General features: G+C 42.3%; 1 protein-coding gene across 2 annotated transcripts; it reads right to left on the reverse strand.

Moving 5' to 3' along the window:
• Nucleotides 1–1,491: 1,491 nt before the first annotated feature.
• On the reverse strand, nucleotides 1,492–24,549 carry lrrc17 (leucine rich repeat containing 17). 2 transcript variants are annotated; one of them, XR_011603533.1, is made up of 6 exons: nucleotides 24,339–24,424; nucleotides 15,057–15,435; nucleotides 13,775–14,273; nucleotides 6,131–6,286; nucleotides 1,979–2,479; nucleotides 1,821–1,940 (listed from the first exon to the last, which is right to left on the reverse strand). XR_011603533.1 is itself a non-coding variant. In XM_070992140.1 (5 exons), exons 2-5 carry the CDS (start codon nucleotides 15,327–15,329, stop codon nucleotides 2,037–2,039), a joined length of 1,371 nt encoding a protein of 456 aa, XP_070848241.1. In that variant the 5' UTR covers nucleotides 15,330–15,435; nucleotides 24,339–24,549; the 3' UTR covers nucleotides 1,492–2,036. The 2 variants fall into 2 exon arrangements, 1 of the variants encoding a protein (XP_070848241.1); XM_070992140.1 differs by having other exon boundaries at nucleotides 1,492–2,479; nucleotides 24,339–24,549.
• Nucleotides 24,550–26,669: the final 2,120 nt, after the last annotated feature.

Here is a 26,669-nt window from a genome sequence, read left to right on the forward strand (position 1 = left end):
CCCTGCTGGTGTTGTATTTTGTCAAAATGATTGTTTTCATGCCTCACTTTGGCCATAAAACTTTTGAAAAGCTGGGAAAGACTATTTTAGTTGAAAAGACTCCGAGTATTTAACTCAAGCAACCTCTTGTGGTGCCTCTATGACGAGCTGTGACCCCCTGCTGCTGTCCTGGAGGACCTGCTATAAGCCAGAAGACTGTGAATTATACATTTGGTTTGTCGCAATCATATACATAATGATGTCTTTCATTGTCATAAATCTCTATAATGGGCTGTGAATGCATTCTAAATTGATTCTTTCTGATCAGTTGATATGAAGCAGGAAGTTTGACTTTCTGTGACGTATTAAGGTTCGGCAGAGGCTTTGGTTAAAAGTGTCATATGCTAAATGCACCATGAGGTGAACACTAGAGGGCACTGTGCTGTTATACATAATCTATAACCTCAGGTTGGTTGCTCACTGCTGAGACAATGAATACCAAGGTGATTCAAAACATCTGTGAGTGCATTAATTAACTCTGTTTACTGTACATGCAGTCCTGCAAGCAAGGAAAAAAAATTCAAATCACCTTTAAGGCTGAACTTTGCCAAGATCTCCTCCTGCCAGCGCTACAGTCAAACTGAGATAATGGAGCTGACGAGGCTTTCATTGAGGATTTAACCTTTCTTTGTGTCGAATGCCAAGTTGGCAGGCCTTATTTAAACACCAACGTGGAAGTCATGTAGCTGCACTGATTGTTACTTTTATACATGATACAATTAATCTGTCTAAATGTTTGTTATTTTAGATGTCCTGTAGGCAAATTACTCTATCGGACAATAAATGATCAATCTGTGACTATAAAATCACTGTATTCTTCTTCTATTACTCTATTACTACTGAAATAATATGGTTTGTGTTTTCCCTTCACTGACAGCAGGAATTAATTATCCTGGGTCTAACTATGACAAAAAATCCAACATCACCAGAACTGGGAAAGATAATCATGAGAAGTTTCACACAGTCGGAGCTCTGCTGTTGTGTGGTGGTCTCCTGCATGCTGGGTGGTGCTGGTTGACAGTCGGTGTGTTTTCCGTCTTAAGTTTCCAGAAAAAATAAACAGAAGTCAGTGTCTTGGGTACATGCAATACCTTTCTTGTGCTAAAATGTAATTTTTTTTTTAATATTCTGATGACAAATGCAAAAAAAAAAAAACGTTGGCAGTAACTGATTCAAAGTTTCCATTAGCATCACTGTTACGGTCTGATACCAGGCCATTTTTATAGCTTGTCACGTTAGCACATAATAATCAGTTATGATGCACTTGGCAGATTCCCAGTAAAGTGCGTCTGGAAACTTACATGACCTCATGAAAACAGTGAGTCACTCTATGACCCAATGCATCAGCTTCCCGGCATATTTGGCAGCTAACGGGTGGCGCTGCAGGTAAACAAGTTCTTCCTCGATTTAAGCTTCCATCATGTGTGTCCATCACTTCGTAACACAACTTTTCAGAAAAAATAAACCCAATTTTATTTCCAGAAAACAGGTTGACAATGTCATACATTAATCAATAGCAAAAAAAGATCAAAACTGACTTTGTTGAGAGAGAAAAGTATATCCTGAAGTCAACATCAAAAGGAAGAACGGAAATAAGAGCACCTGCAGGTCATTGTGAGGGAAACCCAAAGAGACATTTTTGTTGGGCCTATTAGATCTGATACAGACTGGATTGGGAATGTTCTGCAAAAAAGATAAAACAAAAGCTCATGTGGCATCTCCTAAACCTTTGTTTAGCAATATGACATTGCAACTAATAATCTTTCAAGAAAAATTTAATGCTATCCACACAAGATGGAAAATGCTGATTACTAAAAAGACATCTTAAGCACAAATAATGGATTTTTATCCCGAAATTGTACTTTTGCATGTCACATTTTATTTAGACATTGAATCACTGAGTCTACCTTTATGCATCCACTCTTCAGCCTGTCCACAGACCTCCAACACTCCTCACTCCAGACCAAACCACACCAGTCCACTCATCCACCTCCATTCTAACTCAGCCTGATGATCTCAAACTTTTTGACCTTCTTCTCTTTCAGGGGCTGAGGCAGACGCTCGCCCTGCCCCTCACCTGTCTCCCTCACCACCTCCTGTGCCTCATTGTCTGTCCCCCCTTGTCCTCCCTGTCCCGTATCCATCCCTCCAGTTTGTTTATCCTTGGGACATTCCCCGTTGTAGGTCTTGACGTAATCCTCGACACGCCAGCCCCTGAACTCCTGAGGCTCAGAGCAGATCAGGCCAGTGTAGAAGACGCCAGGGTGGTGCTTGAGCCAGTAGATCAGGTAGTGGATGTTGTAGTCGCAGATCCAGGGGTTGTTCTCCAGCGAAAGCTTCCGTAGGAAGTAGAGGTCCTCCAGGACACCATACTGGAAGTAATGGAGGCTGTTGTTGGACAAGTCAAGCTCACGGAGGTACAGCAGGCCTGCAAATGCAGCTGGGAGAAGAAGAAAAGTAGAGGGAGATAAGTTTCATCGACCATGCTGGTTTCTGAATCCCAAAAGTTTACACTTCCCGTTTGTTGCTTATTTACGCATCCTGCAAACACGGAGCAACATTGGCATTCACCTGAAATAGCTCAATATTCATTCTTCTTTTTGTCACCTCCAATTCCTGAGGGAAATGTCTGACACGAGCTGCTGAATTTTCCACTTTATTCACAAGCTAGTCGTTGCTGTTTTGTGCCTGAGAGGTGACATGCAGTGAGTTTATCAGAGCTTTTTCACTGAAAACACTGCAAAACAGAAAAGCTGTGGGCTGAAAAATCAAAATGCCAAAACACCCCGAAGAACTGAAGGGAACCGCAGAATGTCATTTTTAGGATGATGCACTTTGAGTTACACCAGAACACAGTCTGTAACACTCACACTCGATGCCGATGTCCAATAAAACATGGGGGAAATAGAAATGTATTTTGAGCCCATTCACTCTGAAAGTGTTTCAAAAGTCGAAAAGGTTTGAATGTTTTCCGAGCCTGCAGCATAATTGTTCAAACAAATGGAGAACATGATATGTTGCAGGATTGCAGTGGCAGCTGTTTGTACTGAACATTAGTAGAGCACAGTGTGTGCGTGTGCGTGTGTGTGTGTGTGTGTGTGTGTGTGTGTGTGTGTGTGTGTGTGTGTGTGTGTGTGTGTGTGTGTGTGTGTGTGCGTGTGTGTGTGTGTGTGTGTGTGCATATAATCCAAGGAAATGGAAAATCAATTTTGTTGGGTTGTTTTGATAAAATATTGTAAAATGTTTACAGTGTCCTAAATTTTTTTTGTGTGTGTGTGTACTCAAGAGAATATCAATCAAACTGGCTTCCTGGAGGATGTTGAAAACTTTCTAGTGGATTTAACAGGTGCACCCAAAACAAGCTGACCTGAATTGTCATTATTTAATACATGACAATTACCTCTGTCTCTTATACGTCTCCACTTACATGGATGTGAATCGTTAGTGACTTTGAGCTGACCCCACAATCCACAACATCTTAACTTGAGTTAAAAAGGTGACTGTTGACGTCCTTAAACGGTTCCAGACATTGTTAGCAGTCTGCATGAAGGGGCAGAGACTGCGTCACGCTGTCCACTAGCCTTGGGCCTGGCTTTGATCTTTAGAGAGCAGAAGAGAGAGGGGGAGGAAGAAGAAGAGGTATGCAGTGTGTGAAACATATAGCGGTAGATAAATAACAGTGAGAATAGAGACATCGCTGAGGCAGAGATGTGAGAGAAAATGAAAAATGGACACTGGGGACTAAAATCCTTCTGAAATCCATTCTGAATAATTGGAACGGATGAGTTACTGTTACTGCAGTCTCATCCTTCAGCTCTAAAGATGGCACAGATATAGGGAACTATAGGAGAGGAAGGAGGAGAAGGAATGGAGGGATGAAGGATGCTACTGTTCATTTGCTTTGTTTGAGCCACTGTGGCCACAAGAGGTCCAGTGTGGTCTTCTTCAAAGTATTTTCCAAGGCACTGAAATAAACTGAGGCAATTTCTCTTCTATTCAGTTTGTGAGTGACAGTTGAAGGAAGCTTGTTATTCTACTCTTAAAATGTGTAAAATCAGCATGAAATAACCCACCTACCAGCACATCTAAAGCTCACTAATTCTAATATAATATTTGATTTCTTGAATCTGGACCAAAAATTATATTTTCTATGTATTATAAGAGTTTATGTGCTGAACTAGTTCGTGCTCTAAGCAGTCACTTCCTGGAATCTCTGCTGGTTGTTCACAGCAAATGAGGATTAGAGGTGATGGTATGTTGATTTCGTTAGCTGTGGACAGAGCCAGGCTAGCTGTTTCCCCCTCAGCTGAGCTAACTAGCTCCTGGCTGTAGCTTCATATTTAGTGTACAGTCATGATCATGAAATCAATCTTTTCCTCTAACTCTCTGCCAGAAAGCAAATAAGTGCATTTCCCCCAAAAAATCTAATCATTTCTTTAATGACCACACTTCCCTCAGCTAGCATGCGCGTCTTGTCAGCTCTTCCATAACTGTTCTCTCCATCTGTTGTTCATTTCAAGGCATCCTTATCTCACCGTCCTTTGAGACTGCGGTCAATCCTTCATCACGCCGTAAATGCAAGCAAAGAGCGCCACATAACACCCTAATCTCCAAGTGTCTTAATCAGCACTCCCACAACGACCACAGATCCATACAACTTAACACCCACCGAGGCTTTAAACCCTGACATCAATGTTTCCAGCTTTAATGTACACGCATCAACATTCCCTGAGCTAACGGACAGACCGGCACGAAAGCACAACCCTCGTCCAACTTCAGGAGTGATAAATTTAGACTTGCCCCACTCTGGGCTGATCTTGGCGACAAGTCTCCATAACAAATAAACACAATTTCAAAGACCCCAGTCACCATAACTGCAGATGTCACTGTTGCATAAGTCCCACTTTGGCTGCTTCTTCATTGTTACTTTACTTACAGTACGACAAACGAGGTGCAGGCAAGAGGGATCTTCTCCATGGACTTGTAGAGTATGAAGAAATACTTCAGACGGGTGGGGTCCCCACATTGTGATGATTCCTGAAGTGTCAAGTTAACAGTCCTGGGAACTTGGACGCTAAATTGACCTTCAAATACATTGTACGTTGCTGTGACTGTCTAAATTGCTGTTGTTTTAGGATTCGTCCTGCAAGGAAAAGCCAACCAACAATCTGGCACATAAATGGTCCAAAACCAACAATGAGCGTGCCAGAGCCTTTGTCTCGTCTTTTCATTCACAGTGCCTTCTCGAACTGGTCATCCGCCACACGAACAGCGCAACCAAACAACCTCTTGAAAGTTATTGTAAACATGCTTTATTTTATTGCAAATGTGAATCTGATTATAGAAGGAGAAACCACAATTTAGACCATATGTCACTGACTATCACAAGAGCTCAGAATTACACAGAATGTATTCTTCAGTTTCCAAATGGTCTTGGACACACTGGGGCGAGATACAGAGAGAGATTGTTGACATGCATTGCAGAGTAATGAGGAAAACGACAAGTTTTTTTTAAAGGATTTCCCTCCTGGACTGGAAGACATGAGCCCAGACATCATTAGCCTGGAGAGAGTAATGAGTGTGCACTTTTTTAATAGCTTTCCTCCAATGCTGAGGCAGAATTGGTATTCATCACAGATGTTCTGCTTCAGTAAAATCGATCTCTTGAACACAAAATTGTCTTGTGTTTCCCTGATGAAAGACCGAATATTTTCTTAAACCTTTCCTTGAATGCGGCACATTTCAGTTGAACCTCTGCATCTTTCCTGGTGTGTCGAGCACAACCAATCTCAGTGGGTTAATCAGCTTGTGGATCACACCAACATCTCTGACTGTCTGAAACACTCCTGGTTCACATATGTCAGTGGCACATGTGTTTCCCCCAATTACATGTGTGTATGCTGTATGTTTGATGTATGTGCATGCTCAAAAGATCGTATTGCTAATGTTAGTCTGATGCTGTGAATGTAGCTTCATACATTTGAGCTTCTGGCTCCCTAACTCTAACCCTAACCCCTAACCCCTAACCCTAACCCTGACCCTGAGGCCGCTCATCACCAGAAGCATATGTCAAAGTTTTGAGGGCTGTTACCTGTGTCTATACGGCGCAGGCTGTTGCTGCTAAGGTTGAGCAGCTTGAGGTCTTTGGACAGCAGGAACTGTTTGGGCCTGAGATGTGTGATGCTGTTCCTGGAGAGATCCATCTTCACTATGTCAGATGGCAGGTCAGCCGGGACGTTATTCAAATCTGCCAAGAAGGAACGACAAAGAAACATTAAGCTGGGTGCAACTGGGTTTTTGCAAAGATTTGATGATACACACAACAGAACAATTAAAGATTCACTGCTGTCCTGCCAACAGCTTTGAGGCGAATATGCACAGCAAATGCATAAAAAGAAGGCCCCGAATCATCAGGACAGCTGGAGTCCAATCTGTCTGCTGTCCTTATGTATTTTCAAGATGTCCTGTGAGTCAAGTGTGACAGCAAACAATTTTTCACCTCATGCCAGAGAGGAGTGTTTTCACTCTCTTCCAGTGTTTCCAGTCTCACATACACGCATTTCCACACATGTAAGAGAGTCTTTGAAGGCTCTAATGTACGAAACAGTGATTCCCACATATTCCCAATTCGATAACAGATCCTGCCTGGAGTTTTAAATCGAAGTCCCATGCTGAAGCACATTTCACAAACGTTATATTGCCAATGCAATGTTAGCGACAAATCTTTATTTTAAGTGTCCCATCAACACGTTGCGTCCCACAGCTAAAAGAGCTGAGGCTTCAATGTAGATATATGGAGCTTCTCCACAGACAATAAATAGATCCAGATTGATGTTGAGACCTTATTGCAAGTTTTACTTTCAAGAGATTGTATCAAAGCTTTTTGAAGTCAGAAAATGCATTTTAGTGACTGTTCTTGAAGCAGTTTGCAAAATGGACGCAGATGAGAGCGAACGCAAGTATGTTGAGGCATACTGAGATCTAATCAAACAATGTTTACGTTGACATAAAATGAGTTCTTTATTTTAGAAGTTTAAAAAAGATTGTGTTTGATATGCGTGTGGCAGAGCGTTTGTGCGTACATGCATGTGGACTTGTTTCCTGAATGTATTTATTTACATGGACTGTATAATTTGCCAAGAAGAATGCTAATGGACACTTTAACCGTGCAGATGTTGCCGGCTTGATGCACACACTTTACTGCCACAGATGCTGTAGCTGTTATTATCACAGAGGCATGGTGCCGTAAATCATCAGTGACTGGAAGAAAATATAATTACACACACACACACACACACACACACACACACACACACAGGACACACATCTACAGCATGTGTACAGATGTAGCCGGTGCACTCAGGAAATGTAATTATTATTGTTCAGTGACGGCGGTTGAGTGTGCAGCAGGCAGACTTTTACAAAGGCAAAAACAGACTTTGGAATCTCCTACGTTGCACAAGCAATCAGTCCGCCACAATGAGAAGTCTACAGGGAATCCCACCCTGCCTTAGGTGTACATGTGTCTGCAACTTTGTCCAAGCAGATTTTCAGATTAGAAAAAGATGGAAAATCACTGGAAGTCTGACATCAGACTCAAATTCCCAGGCTCAATTGTGAGAAATGAGACTTTAGCCTTTGGAGCCAAAAACTAAGCCTTTCTGTCAAAGAGAAATGCATCTGTGGTCTTCTGTGTTTTACAGTGAATGAGAATAATCTCCCACACAGTGTATTGACAACAGTGACTGTAGGCTGAGAGTGGAGAAGTCTGTGACTGGTAGGACTTCCTTTCCTCTGGGAAAGAAAGTACAAAAAAAGCTGAGCCAAAGATGGAAACAGAGCTATTAGCTTGCTTATTATCTTGATGTGCTATTTTCGTTATCTCTCGCTCTTTTAGAATTGCTTCCTGGAGCTAAATGCGTTTATCAGGAGCCTTTGGGGCATCTTGTGATTTTTAATGGAGCAAATCTTGGAGATAAAGCGTTGGGCTCATTTCCTACGTTTAACATGTGTGCCTCCTCAGAGTGACCTGCTGAATGAAGAAACACACAGAGAGAGGGAGAACATGTCAGAAAAGTCATTCATTCATAACTGGGTTTGGACTGGGTTTTTAGCTGAATCTGCTAGACTCATTATCCACGTGAACATCTGTCCCTGGACTTTTCTGGCCAAGAAAAAGTACTTTGCTACTACCTGAGGAGCTCTCTCCCTTTCTGGAAATTCAAGTGTTTCATATGATAAACAACTGGAACTACTTTATGTCACAGTGTCAGGTCTGAACTACTTTCTGCAGCAATTTAGTTGGCAATTTGCCAAAACATCCTATGGAGGTTTAACTTTAGTTAAACACATGTCGGCCATGCATTAGTATGACACATAGATTATACACTGCAGTAATTTATAGCAGTATTTACATAGTTTGAATAGATAGAGCTAAGCTGTGTCGATGATTTAGTAAGAGTGCAGAACATTAACATTAATCTGGATATTATCTATGTATCCTACTTCAGACAGTATGGGTTTGCACTGCTGATGAATTATATGTGCATGCATAGTGGTAAGAAAAAAAATCTTTCTAAAATGTACTGCAGCCACACTGTAATTCATTTTTGCAAAAGATGAAATAAAGAGCTACGCTTGCATTTATGTCATTTGTGCATCAATGCTGATTCCCTTTGGAGCAGGTGCAGCAATATGTTTTCTAATATTTGGACAGTCGAAAGGGAAGCAGTTAATTTTTTTACAGTGTTGACGTGATTACTCTGGGGTCAGCTGTGCATGGTGCAGTGAATTTTTGTGGTTTGGACCCTCTCCCCAGGCTTGACAGAGAGAAACATTTCTTGAAATGTTTTCTTACCATAAGATGTGCTACATGGTCACATTAGATAGCAGTAAATTAAAGTTCAGAGGGTAAAATGTTAAATAGGATCCAAATGTGTTTCATGTGAAGTCACCTCAGTTGCTTTGCTGGAAACATTATATAACCCAAGGTAAAGTGTTAGCAGAGGGATTATACTGGATATAGTAATTTATCTAACATGAGGATACATGCAGTACATAGCTAAAGAAAAGAGATGAGAATATTCTGCTTAGTTACATGACTAATCATCCCCAAACCTTGAACAAAAACAATAACAGAGTTACAAAGAAGTGGGCAAAAAACTCTCATTTTTGCAAATCATGATTAATATATCTAGAGTCTGTCTTGGGAGTGATGTGATGTGCCTCTTTTTTCTCATGACACCATGACTACAGCATCTTGGAAATAACAAAATGCAGGAAATAATCAAAACATAATCAACCTATTGTCATCCATGGCATCTCCATGCAAACCCTGACTACAACAGAGGAGGTAACTGCCAAATTGCTTACAATAACTTGTTTCGGGGGTATTTTTAGTATCCTATGGTCTGTTCTCACAGTGTTTTGTTGACCTTTTCACATCAGCGTGAAAAAATACTTTGGGAAACTCTGAACCCCAGAAGTTGAACATCAGTTCAATTTCGTAACAGCTGTGCAGTTCCCAGTGTGGACAGGACCTTCACACTACTGCAGGAAAACGTCTTGGCGCCTGGCAGAGTCTCCAGCTACTGTCCTCTTTTCTCATTCATATTATGGAATATTCATTTTTTTCTGCTGACGAACTGCCCGCTGTCTATGATCCAGACAGTCCAGGGAGAGCCTGATATAATGTCATGCATGTGGGTGTGTGTGTGCCTGGGAAGCAGCCAACTCACCATATACATGAGTCACCAACTCAGATGGCCTGGAGTTTATATGGAGGATTTATGTTACTTCTGAAGCCAATGATTTCTTGACCTTTCGAGCACAGTCAGAGTCTGGAACTAGGCCAAAGCTATCAATAGTACCTTGTTGATTGGTTTCTGAGCAACATGATGAGGCGTGTGTGAAAAAACATACTAGAATGACTGAAAACCCATGGGGAGATCAATATTTATATAGTTTTACACTAATGTAATACATCTGGCATATATCAACTGCCTTACTAATACAATATCCAGAATAAGGAGGCTATATTCGGTCATACATACAATTGTTTTTTATGCTAATGCTACTATTTTTTATGCTGACATACTTTTTGTTATGCTTGTGTTACTCTTTTTTTAAGAGCCGGAATCGACAGATGCCTACGTAAATTAGCTTTGAGCTAGCTCTGGTACAGAGTGGTAACATGTTTAATATTGTACATGGTCCCTCACAAAGTAAATAAATGTGTCCTTTGTAGAAAATGTCCTTCAGCAGAAATAATTTGAAGGCACATTTTGATATTACCACTCTGAAGTCCACGTCCCATCTTTGAGAAACACAGCGATATTAACTCTAACCACTCTGTATAGCATCGACCTCCAGAGAGACTGATGTGGAGCCTGAAATCTGCTGTGGTTCACCTCAGAAAAACGGCCTTCAAACCAGAGGGAGGGAGGCATGGAGACAGGGGAGAAAAACAGGGAGAACGAGATAGACGAGAGGGAAAATATAGGGTTTGGAAACAGAGAGATCAGAGTATGTTTCCACTCTGGGTTGACAAATTCTTGCTCCCTGCTTGCTTTGCTGTGCCACGTGAAAGAAAACCATCTTCCATATTGGTTGTCCCTCACTCATGTTTGATTTCACTTTAATTGCATTTAATTACTTTGTATTTTTGTCCAGTAGAGGAACCCTGTCTCAAAGTCTAGTTTTCAGAGCTTTATCATTTTAGCTTTGCGCTCATATTCATACAAATTAAAGGTACCCTATGGAGTTTTTCACCACTGCACATGCAGAAGCACTTGGGCGTTGCAACGCATATTCCTGTCACTGGTATCATGCTATTCCTGTAATCAACACTTTATGGCGGCAATGCACAGAGAAATGCACAAATGCAACAAGGGCAAGGACAGAAAATGCAAGCTAGTAAATATAGATATAAACAATGTAGATTTAAGATTTAAGATTTTTTAGCAATGCATTTTGGTAAGCTGCACTGATGCAAGCATAACCTTTCTTTTTCTTGACAAGAAAAAAAAATATTATTAGAGCACTGGAGAATTGTTTGCACTTCATTTAATGGGAACTTGGAGCCAGTAGGATCCTAAAAATGGCACAGAGGTCAGTAGGCAGGATATCACTGGGGGGGTCAACTGCATATTGTGGTCCCCAAACAATGTCCCTGTGGGATCGAGAGGCACTGTATTATGAACATGGAGAGAACAATAATGCTCTGATTTTCTAAAAAGCCACCCTGCACTCCTGTTAAAGTGATGCAATTTGATATTAAATATTTTAACAATGAAATTAAACTGAAAAAAATGTTTGTGGGTCTCATACTGTATTAGTTAACCAAAAGAGTTCAATGCTTTATCATGCCACAGCATACCAAACTCTGCCAGCATCTGCAAGTGTTTAGGTTGTTGCACAGACAAGGGAAGGAGAAAATATATGCACAATGATAAAATCTACCTGTGATTAGATTTCACATTGATTGACAGCTGACACAACCAATGCAACCAATGAAAACACTGATGTTGGAAAACGTTGAAAATAACAGCATGAATGGACTGGTATCAGCTTACAATACAACTATTTGGGTGTGTTTGCAAATCAAAAGTGCAGAAAAACTGAATGTCATGCACAACAGCTGTAGTATATTAAGCAACATTCACAAGTCGCATATCGCTTTCATGGTGGAGCATGGTTTAGAGGGAGGCAGGATGTGGAGAGTTATTACCATGCATAAAAAAAGAAGAGAAAGATTTGGTGAGATGGATGGGAGAATTAGACTGTGAAAAAACAGAGAAACCTTATAGTGGCTCAGATAATGATTCGATTCAGAAGTCCTACTGTCGGGAAAAAAATTAGGAAAATATGCGAAAAGCATCCTTGGGCATTTACACAACACAGATGCTGCATTGTGTGGTTTTGGCTTGTCGATGCTCTGTGAAAGATTGCTTTCTGTGAAGGGCATAAGCTCTCCATTTATAGATGCATTCAATTACTCATTTAAATCTGGGCGCTCGCTCGGTCTGAAACGTGGACACAAGACCTTCTCTTTCAGTGTAGTGTGTTGACAGCGGATGCTGTTGGGCGTCAGAGCAGTCATGTTTTCGTGCTTTGAAGAAGGGAAAGATAAAAGGGGTTTGCAGGACAGAGAGAAAAGGGAAGATGAGAAAGCAACTGAGAATAAAGAGCCCACATAAAAGTAGAAAAACAATGATCTCTGCACAAATTGAGAGAGTGTCATCCCTGTCTCCTGCCTGTCTTTGAAAAGCAACACTGAAACAAAATTTTTATGGAGCGCTGGAGAAGTTACAGGCTCTATGATAGCAGCCTCGTAGGGGCATTTTTACAGAGAGAGAGAACCAGATGTGAAAACTGGAGGAGCTGAAAGAAAGTTGGAGCAGCACTTGCTTTCCCCTCTCTCCTCCTTTTATTTCGACTGATCCCTGCCTGTTCCCATCTTTTTTGCAGCTTACCTACACTGACCCAGTATTAAAGCTCAAAGCACAAACAGACTGAGATACTGGTGGCTTTAGGCTTTAGGGCCTCCTAAAATCTTTTGTAGTGTACAAATCTGCAGAAAATTAATGAATGCGTGGTTCAAATTACAATACAGTACTCTAGAGATGGTGCTATTTTTGCAGAAATCATAGAAGTGCAGAACACCACAACAGACCACGAGCAGCCCAGAACCTACTCCTTCCCAATGAGCTGCAGGTGCCCCATGTGGCAGACTTAATAAAACAAACACAACTTTGCTTGCTCAGCCTGGTTGTAACCAAAACATTAGACAGCAAACTTGTGCCTAATTTCACAGGACAAGCAAGCGTGACGCGAGAGCTCAGCAAACCTAACAAAATGTACCTTTTATGCAAGGTACTCCTCTGCCAGGCCAGTCTATTTGCGAATGATGCCTTTGCCAAGAAAATTATTTTTCGTCACACGTGATATCCATCAAATGAGGAGAACAGCTTGAGTTTGGCTGTAAATGAACAGTTTGTAATGCAGATTAAATTAAGTGAGTATTTGAATATGAAAGGTGGCATAAACTCAAACAGTTTGTTTCAATTTGACCCATTTGTGGGGACATATTTCTAATGAAAGACTAAGTTGGTGCACATGTGATTGCCAGGCAGTACATGTGTTTCCTCGCTGATGTTCACACAACATAATGATCACAGTAGCATTCTATTCATAAGACTGGGGTTCTACAGCCATGCTAGTGACACTGCAAGGCTGGCAGTGGTGCCTTGAGCTAAATGCTAACATTGGTACAGTAACGACACTAAAGCAAGTTTAATGTATAACCTGGTTATCATCACACATTAGCCCTAAACGCAAAGTATAGCTGAGGTTGATGAGAATGTCATTCATCATAAATCGAAGAATTGCACAAAGGAAAATTTTGACCTAATGGCGGTCCTGCTGTGGATGAAGAATTTGGTGATCACAAAATTACTTACTTGATCTTTGAATTTGTGTCTTGGATTTCACGGCAATCCATATGTTTGGGATATTTCAGTCTGTACCAGACCGATGCTGGGTCAACCAACCAATTGAGCGGAGATGGCATTTATAACTGCTTTAAACGTACCCTGAACTCATCATGTGTCAAAGCTGTTGTGTGCAATCAGCTATCCGTTAAGTCATCTGACCTTCCGATCTGCAGTTTCACAATATTTCATTTGCTTCATTTTAACATGACACAGATAGTGAAGTTACACCTTGACAGTCTCACCTCTGCTGCTGCAGTCAAGCAGTGGTTTGGGGAACATGTAGGTGTGGCACATGGACGTGGCCTCTGGCTTCACTTTGATTGGCGGAGGCATCGGTCGCCCCCCGTCTCCGCCCCCAGGCCTACTGTCCACCAGGTTGTCCACCGTACACAGTAACTCCACACTCAGCTTCTTGAGCTTCTGGCCCTTCAGCGACGGGGGTTCCGCACATTTGGCGTAGTTGCCCAGATTGCGGTTGCTTGGCACCTGCAGGGTCCTGACCAAGCTGTCCAATGAGCAGTGGCAGTTCCAGGGGTTGTCGTAGACACGGAGGTAGGTAAGGCGGGGCAGAGGGAGCAGGACCTCCTCGGTGGCTGTTTTCAGACCGTTGTGCTGGAGTAGCAGGGTGGTGAGCTGGGAGAGGCCGCTGAACGCTCCATCCTCCACCATGGAGATGTCGTTCTGCTGGAGGTCAAGGCTCTTCAGTTGGGTGAACTGGGAGAACATATTGTCCCTCAAAACCTAAAGGGGCAGTCAAAAGATATTTCTTGTTATGTATCTGGAGTACGCTGTGCCAGCAACCTTGGCTTGAATGTTTCACATTCATCGGATTCATTGTTAATAAAGAAATTACAGATAAATTGCAGCTTTAAGAGCAAATTACAGGATAAAGCTTTAATACTCAGATTGTAGATTTAATTAGTGCTTTTGAATGTTTCATAATTTTATGCTAAAACCATCAGAGCCAAAGATACAGCTAGAAATAAAATGTCCACTTTCCACATTCTTTCCTTCACTACTCATTCATTCAGCAACCCAACTCCTTGAACTTGAAAGGGTGAAAGTAAAGCTTAATTATAGTCATTATTCAGTCATTTTAACAGTGTTTATAACTCATTCGTCTTTTCTTATTTATTAGCTCGCTAGCAAACCATTTTGTTTTGTTCCTCTCAACACCTGTGACACACACATCCTGTGTGCTCACTCCCACACGCAAAAACCTGCACGCGCGCGCACACACACACACACACACACACACACACACACACACACACACACACACACACACACACACACACACGTAGCATAAAAATGTTTCTTTGATCTCAGCCCCAAATAAATGGTGCCCAGATGCTCATGGTATCAACAAGCTGGCTGAGTTAAGGGTCATGGAGGTTTTAGACATTAGCTGGCAAGAAAATTGACACATTTGTTACACGAAACTGTACCAGATATTCCTGGAATCTGTTCATTATTGGTAACAGTGTCTTCAGCAGGTGGTCCAGGTCTGTTGTCTGGACTTACCTGAATCTTATTTCTTGCCAACAGCAGGTGGTGAATATCTTTGGGCCAGTCCTGCATCACAGTGGTCAGTTGCCTGTCCTGGCAGTCCAGGTACTTTTCTCCCGCCTCCATGTATTCCTTACACTCCTGAGTTTGACGTCTCATCACTCCGGCCCTGCCTCTGCCCCGTACGCGGCCCCCAGCACCCCTCTCCACAGCCCCTGACCGAGGGCCTCTCCGGGGCTCAGCTGACCGCAGGAGCAGCAAGAGGAGGAGTGTGGCAAGGAGACGCATGATGGGAGAGGAGAGGGGAGGAAGGGAGGCCTCTTGGTAATCAGGTCAACCTTAGAAGACTGCTGTCGGATGATTGGTGTGGCGGGACACAGGAGGCTGGTCACAGCTGTGTGTATGAAGAGAAAAACAGGAAGAAGGAGAGGGAGAGGTGAGCTTTCAAAGGTCTTCCCGGGATAGTTCACACAAACTGAAGTGACAGCTAAATGGCCACATAATGAATCAATCATTGGTGAGGAGTTTTAGGCTTTATAGGACAAACTGGATTAGTGAATGAAACCCTTTGTGGCTGATTCCACTAGAACTAATGATGCCACACAAAGGTGCTTTAAGAGGTTCATTATTTCCATCTCATTTGATGCCGTGAATGCTGATGAGACAGAAAGATAAGGGTACTTAAAGGTACATTACACCTGTCAACAACGCCCATCAACCGCAGATTTAATCTGTTGCTGCCAAATTTAACTGCGAGCGCTTCACTGAAGGCAGTCTGACAAAGCAGACCAAGCAAAGTGAAGTTCACCTCCATTCATTTCTCTATTTGATGCAAGTGAATATCCGTTCAAAGCAAGTAAATAGAATCTCAACACTTTTGCTCACAAATACAGTAAAATGTGCGGAGATTTATCTTAGTGGCAAGTTGAGACATGCTGACAACTCAAATGGTAACACTGCACACGTTGAAAGAATTAGGGGAGAGGTAGAGCAAGAGGGAAGTGGGAAGAAGGGGAGAGAAAACAGGAAAAGGGGTTTTAGGGAAAAGACAGAGAGACATTTGTTATGTGTTAACATGTTATGGGTTAAAATGTGGTCGTAGTAAAGTGTGGTTTTCTTTCCGGGATACCCCATGAATGGTTTCTAGCTTCAACTAAACAGAGACTTTTCTCTCTCCATCTCTCCCTGCCATCCCTCCTTTTCTCGCTACATTTAATGCCTCTTCATTTGAATGTTTCTACATGTCCCACCTCTCTCTTTCTGTGTCTTCATCCTGTCGACTCCATCTGTCTCTCTTTTCCTTCTGGTCTCTCCTTATTGATTACACCCATCTACTTGCAGAGTGTTTATCCCTTGCAAATACGGGATCTTATACATCTGATATTCACGTTTTTGCATGTTAACTGTTGCATTTGGCATGTCTTAGATCCATATGTGCTTTTATCTGCATTATCTATGAGCGTTATATGATCCACCTTTACTCTAGTTAAGTTTAGACAACTAACATTTCAATGGTCTTATTGTCACCATGCCAGGAAATCAGCGGAGACTCAAGAAATTAATGCAACCGGCCAATAAATAGTCCTGCACATAACCGAGCATGCTAGCTGTTTCCACCCTTTTCCAACCCATCCATCTTCCAAAGAGGTTGTGTGACAGAATAACAACTTCACACTATTTCCTTTTGCTACTGAGAGAAGACAGTGATTATTGGCATGATCACCAGAGGACATTTGTCTATAAACTTATTGCTTAAAACAATGGTTTACTTTCTGACAGAGTGTTAGATAGACTCATGTCTGTATGCGAAATATAAGGCTTGCCAATTAGTTTAGCCGTTCTTCAAGACTAGTCACAAAACTAGTCCCAGACAAGAAGTCGTCTGCCACAACCACCCACATCAGCACAACAAATTATCATTTTCACACTTGGTTTTGTGCGCATTAAAAAAAAGATTTAACATGTTATTGATTTAGCTTTCAAGATGCTTGTTAGCAGATTTTGTTACCGCAAACTGTAAAACTAGCCACAATAATGAAAACTCCAACACTGAAGACATTAATATTTATGGCTTAATAATGATGGCGATTTTTTTTTTTTTTTTTTTGCCACATAGCCACTTGTTTTGGACTCCCTGACTATGTGAATGTGTGTGCGTATGTGGGTGTGCATGTGTGTTTTATGGGTAAAAAAATTGAGTCATGGATCCCTTGTGTGATTAGAGGCAAAAAGGCAAGGCCCACAGGTCTGCCAAGACACCACACAGACACACACACACACACACACACACACACACACACACACACACACACCCCACATGTGCACGCTGACTCAGTCAAACTGCACCAAACCGCAGCCCCCTTGCAGTCTTCCAGTGGAACAAGCCTGTCAATGCAGATGGTGTCGTTCCATTGTGAATAACAGACTGGGCATGTTAGCGAGCTCCAGACAGAAACAGCTGGGAATGTATCTGGGGACACACTTTCCAGTCCATTGAATCCATTCCTCTTCAACTGTCCAACTATCAATCGTCTCATATGAGGCAAACGTGAAAGTTCAATTTCCTTCACTGCAGCAGTCACATGCAATAATACACTCCTAGTGAGCCGTTACTCCAAAGCCAACAGAAAGCCAACAAATTGCTTCTTCTTAGTCTATGACTCTGTCTCTGTCTTCTTTCTCTATATTTCTAAACAAGCATGCCCTCATATATTTGTCCATTTGTGTGTCTGTTCATGGGCATGGGTACTGTACATCAACTGTAAGCACATGCAGCATCGTGCAGCTGACGAGAGACATGTTTCAACATAAGGCGAGATTTGTGCCAAGCCAAACACCAGACTAGACTGAGGTGGAAAGCCCAAGAGGGGTCTTGAGTGGACACGGACACATTCTTCATCTCTGTGTGTAACTGCTTTCAGGTCAAGTCATTTGGTCTGGTACATGTGGTTTGTACATTCAGTAGTCCTGTGCAGCTTGGTGGGTAAAGAATGGCAGAGACATTGATGAGTTTGGTTGAAAGCAAGCACACACTCAGGTACAGTGTAACCACATCCTCCAAAATAGACGTAATGTATAAATGGTGTGTCTTTGACTAAATAGCCTCACATGTATCATGATATAAAGGATAACATAAAACACAGGGCATTCCATTTTCAATTCCAGTCAACCAACAGAACTAGCAAAGCCTGTCTTGTTCATCAATACCAATATAACCTCTGGTTTCCAGCTGTAGCAGCGGGACACCACACCTTGTTTTGGCTCAAACATTAAAGGTGCCCTGTGAAAATTTCTTAGAAACAAACAAAACTTATGTTTACGTTCAGAGTTTCCTTAAAAAACCTGTTGTGTGTGTCCTTGAGGCCTAACAAACATGCCAAATGCATTTCTGTCTTATAAAAGATTTGCAAAGGTGATTTTTGAAAGTATTTTGAAGACTGCGTTGTTTGCATCCATGCCTGCGGTTTTCTTCCGAACTCATTGGTGCATTGCAGTATTTAGCAGATTAGCATGAAATCACATGCACGGCCTCCTCATGCATCTGCACAATATAAAAATAAATATTGCTCCATAGCACCACTAGTGGTCAAAACTCCACATAGTGTCATTCATTTCAAGTTTTTCACCCTGTGTCACCTGTCTGTACAGTTAAATAAATAAAGGATACAACCATTGTACTTAATTTAATGATATATTTTACATGCAACTGTATTTCTAACCCAATGCTTCTCAACTGCGGTCCTCGGGCCCCCCTGCCCTGCATGTTTTAGATATTTCCCTCCTTCACCACACCTGATTCAAATGATCAGCTCGTCATCAAGTTCTGCAGTGGCTTGATAACGAGCCGCTCATTTGAATCAGGTGTGTTGCAGGGCAGGGCAAATGTGAAATGAAATGATCAAACTGTTCACTTGTATTGCAAAAAGAAAGCTGTTTTTTTCACAATACATTTCTTAGTAGTCAGTGAATCATCTTCAGACGAATTGGACCACCGCTGTTACTGCTCAGATCTTTTCCCCTCACAGCTGTTCATCAGGAATAGTCCAGCCCTTCCTAGAAAACTATATCCATGGTCAGCCTGCAACATCCAAGACACATTCCAGCTGGGACCAAACCAAACCCACTCAGGCCAAATGTTCCTTGTGGTTCACCTCATGCCCATACCAGCCCGAATTAGCCCTTCCAGCCTGGTATTATTTCCCACCCCAGCTTCTTCTGGTCAGTCTCTGGTAACCCAAAGAAGTCTCAAAGAAAAACTGTCTAGCATTTTCTGTAAACATCAAGCAGAAAGCTCAGGGTTTCGGTCAGTTACTCCTTCAGGGGGTATGGCTCTAAATGCCATGTAGATTGTTTGTTTCTGCCACTGCCATCTGCACTGAACCAGAATAAAGTTTGGTCTGGACATGAAATGTGGTAGCAACGTGTCTCTTATTTTGTACCATGGAAAAGGAAAAAACTCTTTCTCAAACTCTAGGACCTTGAGGTGAGGCAGGCATCATCTCATCTGATCAAATGCTGCGTTTTTGCCTGAAACTGCTCAGATTGAAAAAGTGAGTTACTTCTCCATATTAAAGAGACTGCCTCATCAATCACAGGCTCCTCTTGCCTTCAGCTACATTTTCTTAGTTTGTTCATAGTTTAGTGAAGGTCCTGCAGTGCTAACAAAATGTAGTTTAAAGGCCACAGGGTCACTCTCTTAATGGTAAGTTGCTTGGTTTTTATATTGGGTGCTGATTATGACACCATTTACTTTTTGTTTCCATTCCTGGCTCAGTATTCAATACTTTCACATTAGGCCGATTTTATAAGGCGACCACAGTCAAACAGCACTGCCAGTAAGCCATTCAGGTAAACATACTTGTAACAATGAGAGTATGATTATGTCATCAGCTGCTAGATTCAGTGAACAGCATGCACTGAACAAATACTTACTGTATCACTGTGTCTGAAACTGCTGAGCAAATGGAAAAATCGTTATTTCGGCCATTCGATGGCCTTTCAAACAAAACAATTTACTGAGTCAGTCTTTTAGACAAGCAAGGGACAGCAAGTACTCAGCAGACGCGTGCTCTCCATCAAAACAAACCACTGAATAAATGCTTAAGTCTGTGGGGAATTTTATTTTCAGGGAATAATGTGCAAGGAGTCTAGACTTATCACTCATCTCCCACCGAATATCATGTGTCTCCCTGCTGCAGCAGCTTTATCTGGAAGTTAAAACGACTCTCATTCTTTTGATGCTTGCACTCCTTACTCGGTGTTGTAATTTGATGAGTTTAAGCTATAAATGTTACTGCACGTACAGTAGCACGCCGCATACATGACAAACATATAATGCAGAGTAGCATTACATCATGGAGTAGACAGTATAATTTAACCAGGTGGTCTGGCAGGACTTCAGTGGTGACATTAGCCAAGGCAAAAGGAAGTTCCACTGCTCAGCCAAAGAACCAAATGTCAAAGTGCAAATGTGTGTGAATGAAACACAGAAACCTCCATATGGCACACACACCCACATGTAGACACATATAAACGGTATAACAGCATGCAGATACACACGATGACATGCATATTGCAGGAGCCAATACAAGGACAGTGAATGGAAAAAAAAAAAAAACACCAACCCACAAAAGAGAGAGTGTGCGTCTGTGTATGTTTTCTGAACTGTCTGTGGACTCAAATGGGTCATTTGGTCTCAGCAGACCGGAGGAAACACAGACAGGTCGGCCATCGCAACCCACCTACACCAGGAAGAGGGGGTGAGAGCAGAGCCTGCCATAAAGAGTAATACAGATGGAGGCAGCACACACATTTGAAAATCACTTTCCAACAATGTTTCACACTGAAAAAACAGCTGAGGGAGAAAGTGAAAGACAGAGGGAAAGTCCTGAGGATGAGATTAATGTCTGCAGCTGAACTTGCATGAGGCAAAAAATATCATGATGTCAGCTAAAGGGAAATTCCACCTGGTGAAAGGAGAGGGATTGTGTGATTTGAGGTGACACCACCTCTGCTGAGCCAGGAACACACAAGAAGATTATTCAAATCCTAACCAAGTGAGGAGAGAGCCAACAGCACACAATACAGCAGACCATCCCAGATTACATTCATGGGTCAAAATATTGGATCTCTTTCAGATTTGTCCTGATTCTAGTCATAACAATTTGTTTCTGACTGATCTGAGGCTAAATATGGTGGTGAAACATGAATACCATAATCCACCACCACTGCAGGGACAGTACAGAATCAGGCTGAAACATACATGCTCCTGTCTTAAAGCTGCACAAATCAATATTTATGTCAACAATGGATCAAATGACTACGTCTAGATGAAAGCGGCCTCTTGTAGGGAACGAACTGACAGACAATCATCAGACTGTGCAGTTCCCCTCAGCCTTACGGAGCATTTTTGCCTGTTTCAGCTCGTTGTTTTGGTTTTACGGCCCATAACTTTACTTTTGTGGTTCACCCTCACCACACCGTGTTGTCAGCAGCAGCATGCAGTTGCTTTTAGTGAGAAAGCTCTGATAAAATTGACTATGTGTTGGCTGAGGAATAAGCAAGTCATGCAAAAACAAAAATCTTATCTAACTTTGAAGGCACAGTGTCACAGCCTCTCAACCGCAAAGCTTTGAGGCTGTACAGTCTCTACCTGCACTGGCTGCATGTAGTGGCTCTCCATGCTGTAATAATATTAGACAGGCCACTGGGGATGGAAAGAGTTCAGACCTCCAGAGGAAAGGGTTCAAAAACACAATGGCCTCAGTGTTAGAGAGGCAGAGAACAAGCAGGGGAGGCTGTAAAAAATAAGAACGAGCCTTCGCTCCTTCACTACTGAGAGAAAAATTTAGAAAATTCAGCTTCCATCCATGTTGCATGCATTGGTAGTATATGTAGGCAGGGAAGCAGGAACAGGCAGGAAGTCAGTCAGTCAGTTGGGGAGTTAATTTAAAGAAAAAAAAACAGGGACAAGAGGACATGAACATGGAGCAAGCTTAAAGGTGAGCATTCTTTCCTCTTTCAAACCAGCCTCCCAGTCGGCTGACCTTACTTTGTTTCCTTTGGGCTGGATCTCCTTTATGTATGGAGGGTATGTGTGCCCAAACGCCTGTGGCCTGTAACCATGTAACAGACCCACCAACCAGCCATAACAAAGAAACTGAGAGGAGTGCAAGGAAAGAATGACCGACTTTGAGAATGTAAAGAGAAGAGGACAAAGTCTCACCGCAAGCCTTGACTCCTAAACCAGAGGATGAGACGGGGACACGGACAGACATATACTGTGTATGTAGAGACAGCAACAGAGAGAGAGACAGAGCCCTCACACATCCCTGAGAGCCTAATTGAAACCAGGCATGTTCGTTCCTGCAGGAGAGGAGCGAGTTTAAAAACAGAAACTTTTTTCAGACAGAGGTCAGAGGTGGTGAACCCACAAAGCACCTTTCGGCTGACGTTATGCAGGCGTCAGTGCGGTCTCCCCCTCTTTCTCGGCTGTGACACTCACATCAGAAAATGTTAAACATGAGATTACTGCAGAGCTGAAATGTGTCAGGTTTATAAATTCTGGGACAGGAAGATTGAGTGTTGGGGAAGCGATTAATCTTTGTTGTTGTGTAATATTCGACTGCGTTCTTGCTTTTCTCTTCATTCTTTTCTATCAAAAATCTTGAGTGTCTTGCAAAGTGCTTCATTAGAGAGAGGGAGTTAACTGTCAGGAGATGTTTAACAGAGCTCTCTCTCTCACACACACACACACACACACACACAGACACAGGAGTCCTCACCACCAGCCAGCTATGTGGCTTGCTTTGTGTTGGCAGCACATACATCTGCACCTTAAACACACACACACTTGCGACACACACACATACTGTACTTCATGCATAATTCTCCCGCTCACACTCTCGCTCCTCTAACTACAAAGGGTTCCACTTAAACCTAACTGCGGCAAGCTGAAACAGCAGAAATTAAAGTAAGAGGGACTCGCTCACATTTTGTAATCAGAGTAAACTTGCAAGCCAAGCTTTTTCTCCCCCCCCCCTTTTTTTTGTGCAGGATTCCAGAGTGAAACCACACGTCGCTCCGTTCTGCGCTGCATGAGTCTGGAATTTTACTGAAACTTAAACAGGGGCACATAACTCCATGTGCAGATGTACATATAGCTGCACTCACACGCATGTAGATGCTGAAATAAACTGCACAGTTCATGCTTCTTCTTTAGCATTTTGTGATCTTACCTTCAAATCTTGGAAACCTCTGCTCAGACTCACAGCTCACACCAAAGAGCTGGCTATGTATTCAATGAACATGAGTCACTTGGTGGGCATGAGTGTGCATAGTCCTTTACAGTAGAAAGAGGGTCCAAGTGGATGAATTAACCCCCTCACTCTCGCAGAAGAGGTGCTCAGCTCTATCTGCTGAGCTACACAGAAAACCGAATGTCTGATCATGGCATCGTGAATGCTTTGAAGTTATGGTGCATGGGACCACCAGCCAGTTGCATAACAAAAGCAGTGAGGAAGCGTCTAATTTTAGAAATTGAATGCATGATGAATATGCCATTGAGAGGAATGCCAGGGTGCAATGACCCTCCATAAACTTGGCACAACTTCAACAACTTCAAAGTTTTGTGGTTGCAAAAAGAGAGCTTACTTCAGCAATTCTTCAAATACTCAGAAGAAGCAAGAGGTAACTTAAATTAATACAGTCATTGCTTATATGGACGTTTTTTCCCCCATTTTAACAAGTGCCAGAAAGTGAAATCCAATGAAGCAGCAAAATGTCATGAATTGATACAAAGCTGCCCACTGTCCTGTGAGTAGCTCAGCTCTGTCCATCTTCACACGTTAGAAATTTCATCATCACTTTGTAATTTCTCACCATGACTGAGTTGTATTCGTTCTTTGTCTAGGCAGACACTTCCAGTGCATGATGATGTCGAAGGAACAAAGGAATAAGTTGAAGGGGGAAGTCACACTTCTATTGAAACTTTCACGAAAGATTAAAAAAGAGGCAGAAATAATCCTTTAGGGGATTTTATGACATATTTTGCAAATTAATAACATTCCACATCAATATGAAAATAATATATTATGATCTTTTCTAAGCCTTAAGGGAATCAAATTTTATTACCAAGAACTTAACTGTGGTGCCAAACAGTGCTTGCCAAAAAATCTTCTTGCATATTGAATATTGTGTCAGGAAGGATTGGGGATTTGCTGTGCTTTTAGCTGAATAGCCTTTTGTAGACAGGCAGATCTGATGCACTCTGGTACAATATGAAGGTTTTGGTCCTACCTGTGCAGGCAGAGAATCTGGCTCGGGCTCGTCCACAAGGACCTGCAGATCTCCGGTTGGTCCCGCGTCCCCGGCTCCTAATCCTGTCATGAGCGCTGCATCTAAGCCAAGAAAATCTGCCTGGCTGCCTATAAACTTAGAGCCTGGAGTGAGGGACGAACGACTGGCTGCTTCTCCAATCTCTCTCCCTCTCTCTCTCTCTCTCTCTCTCTCTCTCTCTCTCTCTCCCTCTCCCTCTCGCTCTCTCTCTCTCTCTGGCTGCCTGTGCTGAGTGATTGACTGTTGCCTTATACAAGCTGCCTCTCTCTCTCTCTCGCTCCTTTGCTTTTCACCCACTCAGCTGGATCGTACTGAAAACGTGAAGAGAGAGAGAGAGACTGTGAGCAAAGTAAAGCTGAGTTTCATAGGAGCCACATGGCTGTGTCTGGTTTAGCGTTACACACGCACACACACACACACACACACACACACACACACACACACACACACACACACACACACACAAATGTGTAGGAGGGCTGCAACCCTGCACTGGTCCCCTCTGTTAAACCAATGGACTTCTTCCAGGATATGCTGCTAACTGGCCTGATGGACTGGGAGAAAGATAGAGATTGTGCACCTTGGTGACACAGAGAAACCACCACTAACACCCCTGTGTGTGTGTGTGTGTGTGTGTGTGTGTGTGTGTGTGTGTGTGTGTGTGTGTGTGTGTGTGTGTGTGTGTGTGTGTGTGTGTGTGTGTGTGTGTGTGTGGTGTCACACTCCCGGCAGAAAGGAGACACTTTTGAGATACAAATCTGAGCAGGTTTGTTCCAAAATCGCCTCATTCCACTTCAAACATCTGCCTTTGATCGTCACTTCAGAGGAGGATCTCTCCTTTGTTATTAGGCCTTGAACCATGTTGCCATGTCTGTTGCAGGCAACACTTGTGGTTTCACAAGGTTTTGTGCCACCCATCATCTGGACTGCATTGCTTTAGAGTAGTGGAACCAACCACTTGTACGTTGTTTTATTCTGTTCTGCCACTTTTTAGCCATACTAGCAGCAATTCTTTAGGGCTAGCAGTCCACGACTTTGGTTCACACTGAAATATCTCAATAACTATTCAATGGATTGCCATGAGATTTCATACAGGTATTATTTTATCCACGCAGACTGAAAAACTGCCTTATAGCAGTATTACTTATTGTAAATAACAAACTTATATGTTTCTGTATTCTAATGCTTAAAGAAAAATGGACAAAGCCCTTGCATAGTCCACCTATACACTGTTGAAAATATGCATGAACTGTTCCATCTATGGATTTAAATAATATTAGAACAGATATTCATGGACCCCAATGTAAATCTGTTTTGTGCTGTTTGATTTCTTTGACAATTCTGTGATGAATCATGTTTGAGCTGCTGGTGTCTCCTCTGAGTTAAATTCAGTGTAATTGTTTTGCAGTGTCTGTCTGTATATTTGCTTAAAGCTGTGAAGATTCCCACAGTGGCTAGAAACTCTCAACCACTTGTTGCTAACATGAACCACTTGGCCTCTCTGACACAAAACAGCTCCCACAGGAATAGTTTCATCCGCTAGTAATGGGCATTCTGTGTAATTTTATGGTGCCAGAGAACAGTAATCCCTGCTAATCAGTGTACTACTGCCTGCTCTGTCCTTCTCTTCTCTTCTCTGGATCAACACTGAGTGAAACAGCTCCATATTAGGATCACTATTCTGTGCTGGCTTAAATGGATTGTTTACTGCCAAACACTTAAAATGGCTTGAGGGCACTTACACCAGACTGACTGTGTTAAGTAGGAGGAGCTGGGATGAGACCTGCAGGCTTTTCTGCAAAGGCCATAAAGCAGTCACCCTGTCTGTTTAGTAATAAACGATGGACATATAGTAGTCCCCTTCCTTGACATGTAAGCACCCACTGTATACACATATACTCACACATCTACAAAGGCATGCATGCATATCTGGACACTCAACAAGACTGGAAAAGATTACAGTCTGGCATCCAAGTAAACTGCAAAATGCATTTTTCTATCAAATCTAGCATGCATGTGCATGTGAGCGTGTGTTTGTATGCGTGTGTGAGAGTGTGTGTGTTCATGCACAGATATAAGAAAGCCTGTTTGTGTGCCAAGCCAGCTGTGGTGCCAGTGGGGAGATGAAGGATGTTCGCCTTGTAAAAATGTTTCAAACACATTCTTTAAAGAGTCAGGTTGACTTTTGAACCCAAAGCATCCTTTTAAGACATTTTTATAGCCAATGTGTACAATATAAATGTCTACATTAATCTTTGATGAAAGCAAAATGTGTGAACATGTCTATTATTT

The sequence above is a fragment of the Chaetodon trifascialis genome, chromosome 22, assembly GCF_039877785.1.
Source record: "Chaetodon trifascialis isolate fChaTrf1 chromosome 22, fChaTrf1.hap1, whole genome shotgun sequence".
In the NCBI taxonomy this organism is placed as follows: Eukaryota; Metazoa; Chordata; class Actinopteri; order Chaetodontiformes; family Chaetodontidae; genus Chaetodon; species Chaetodon trifascialis.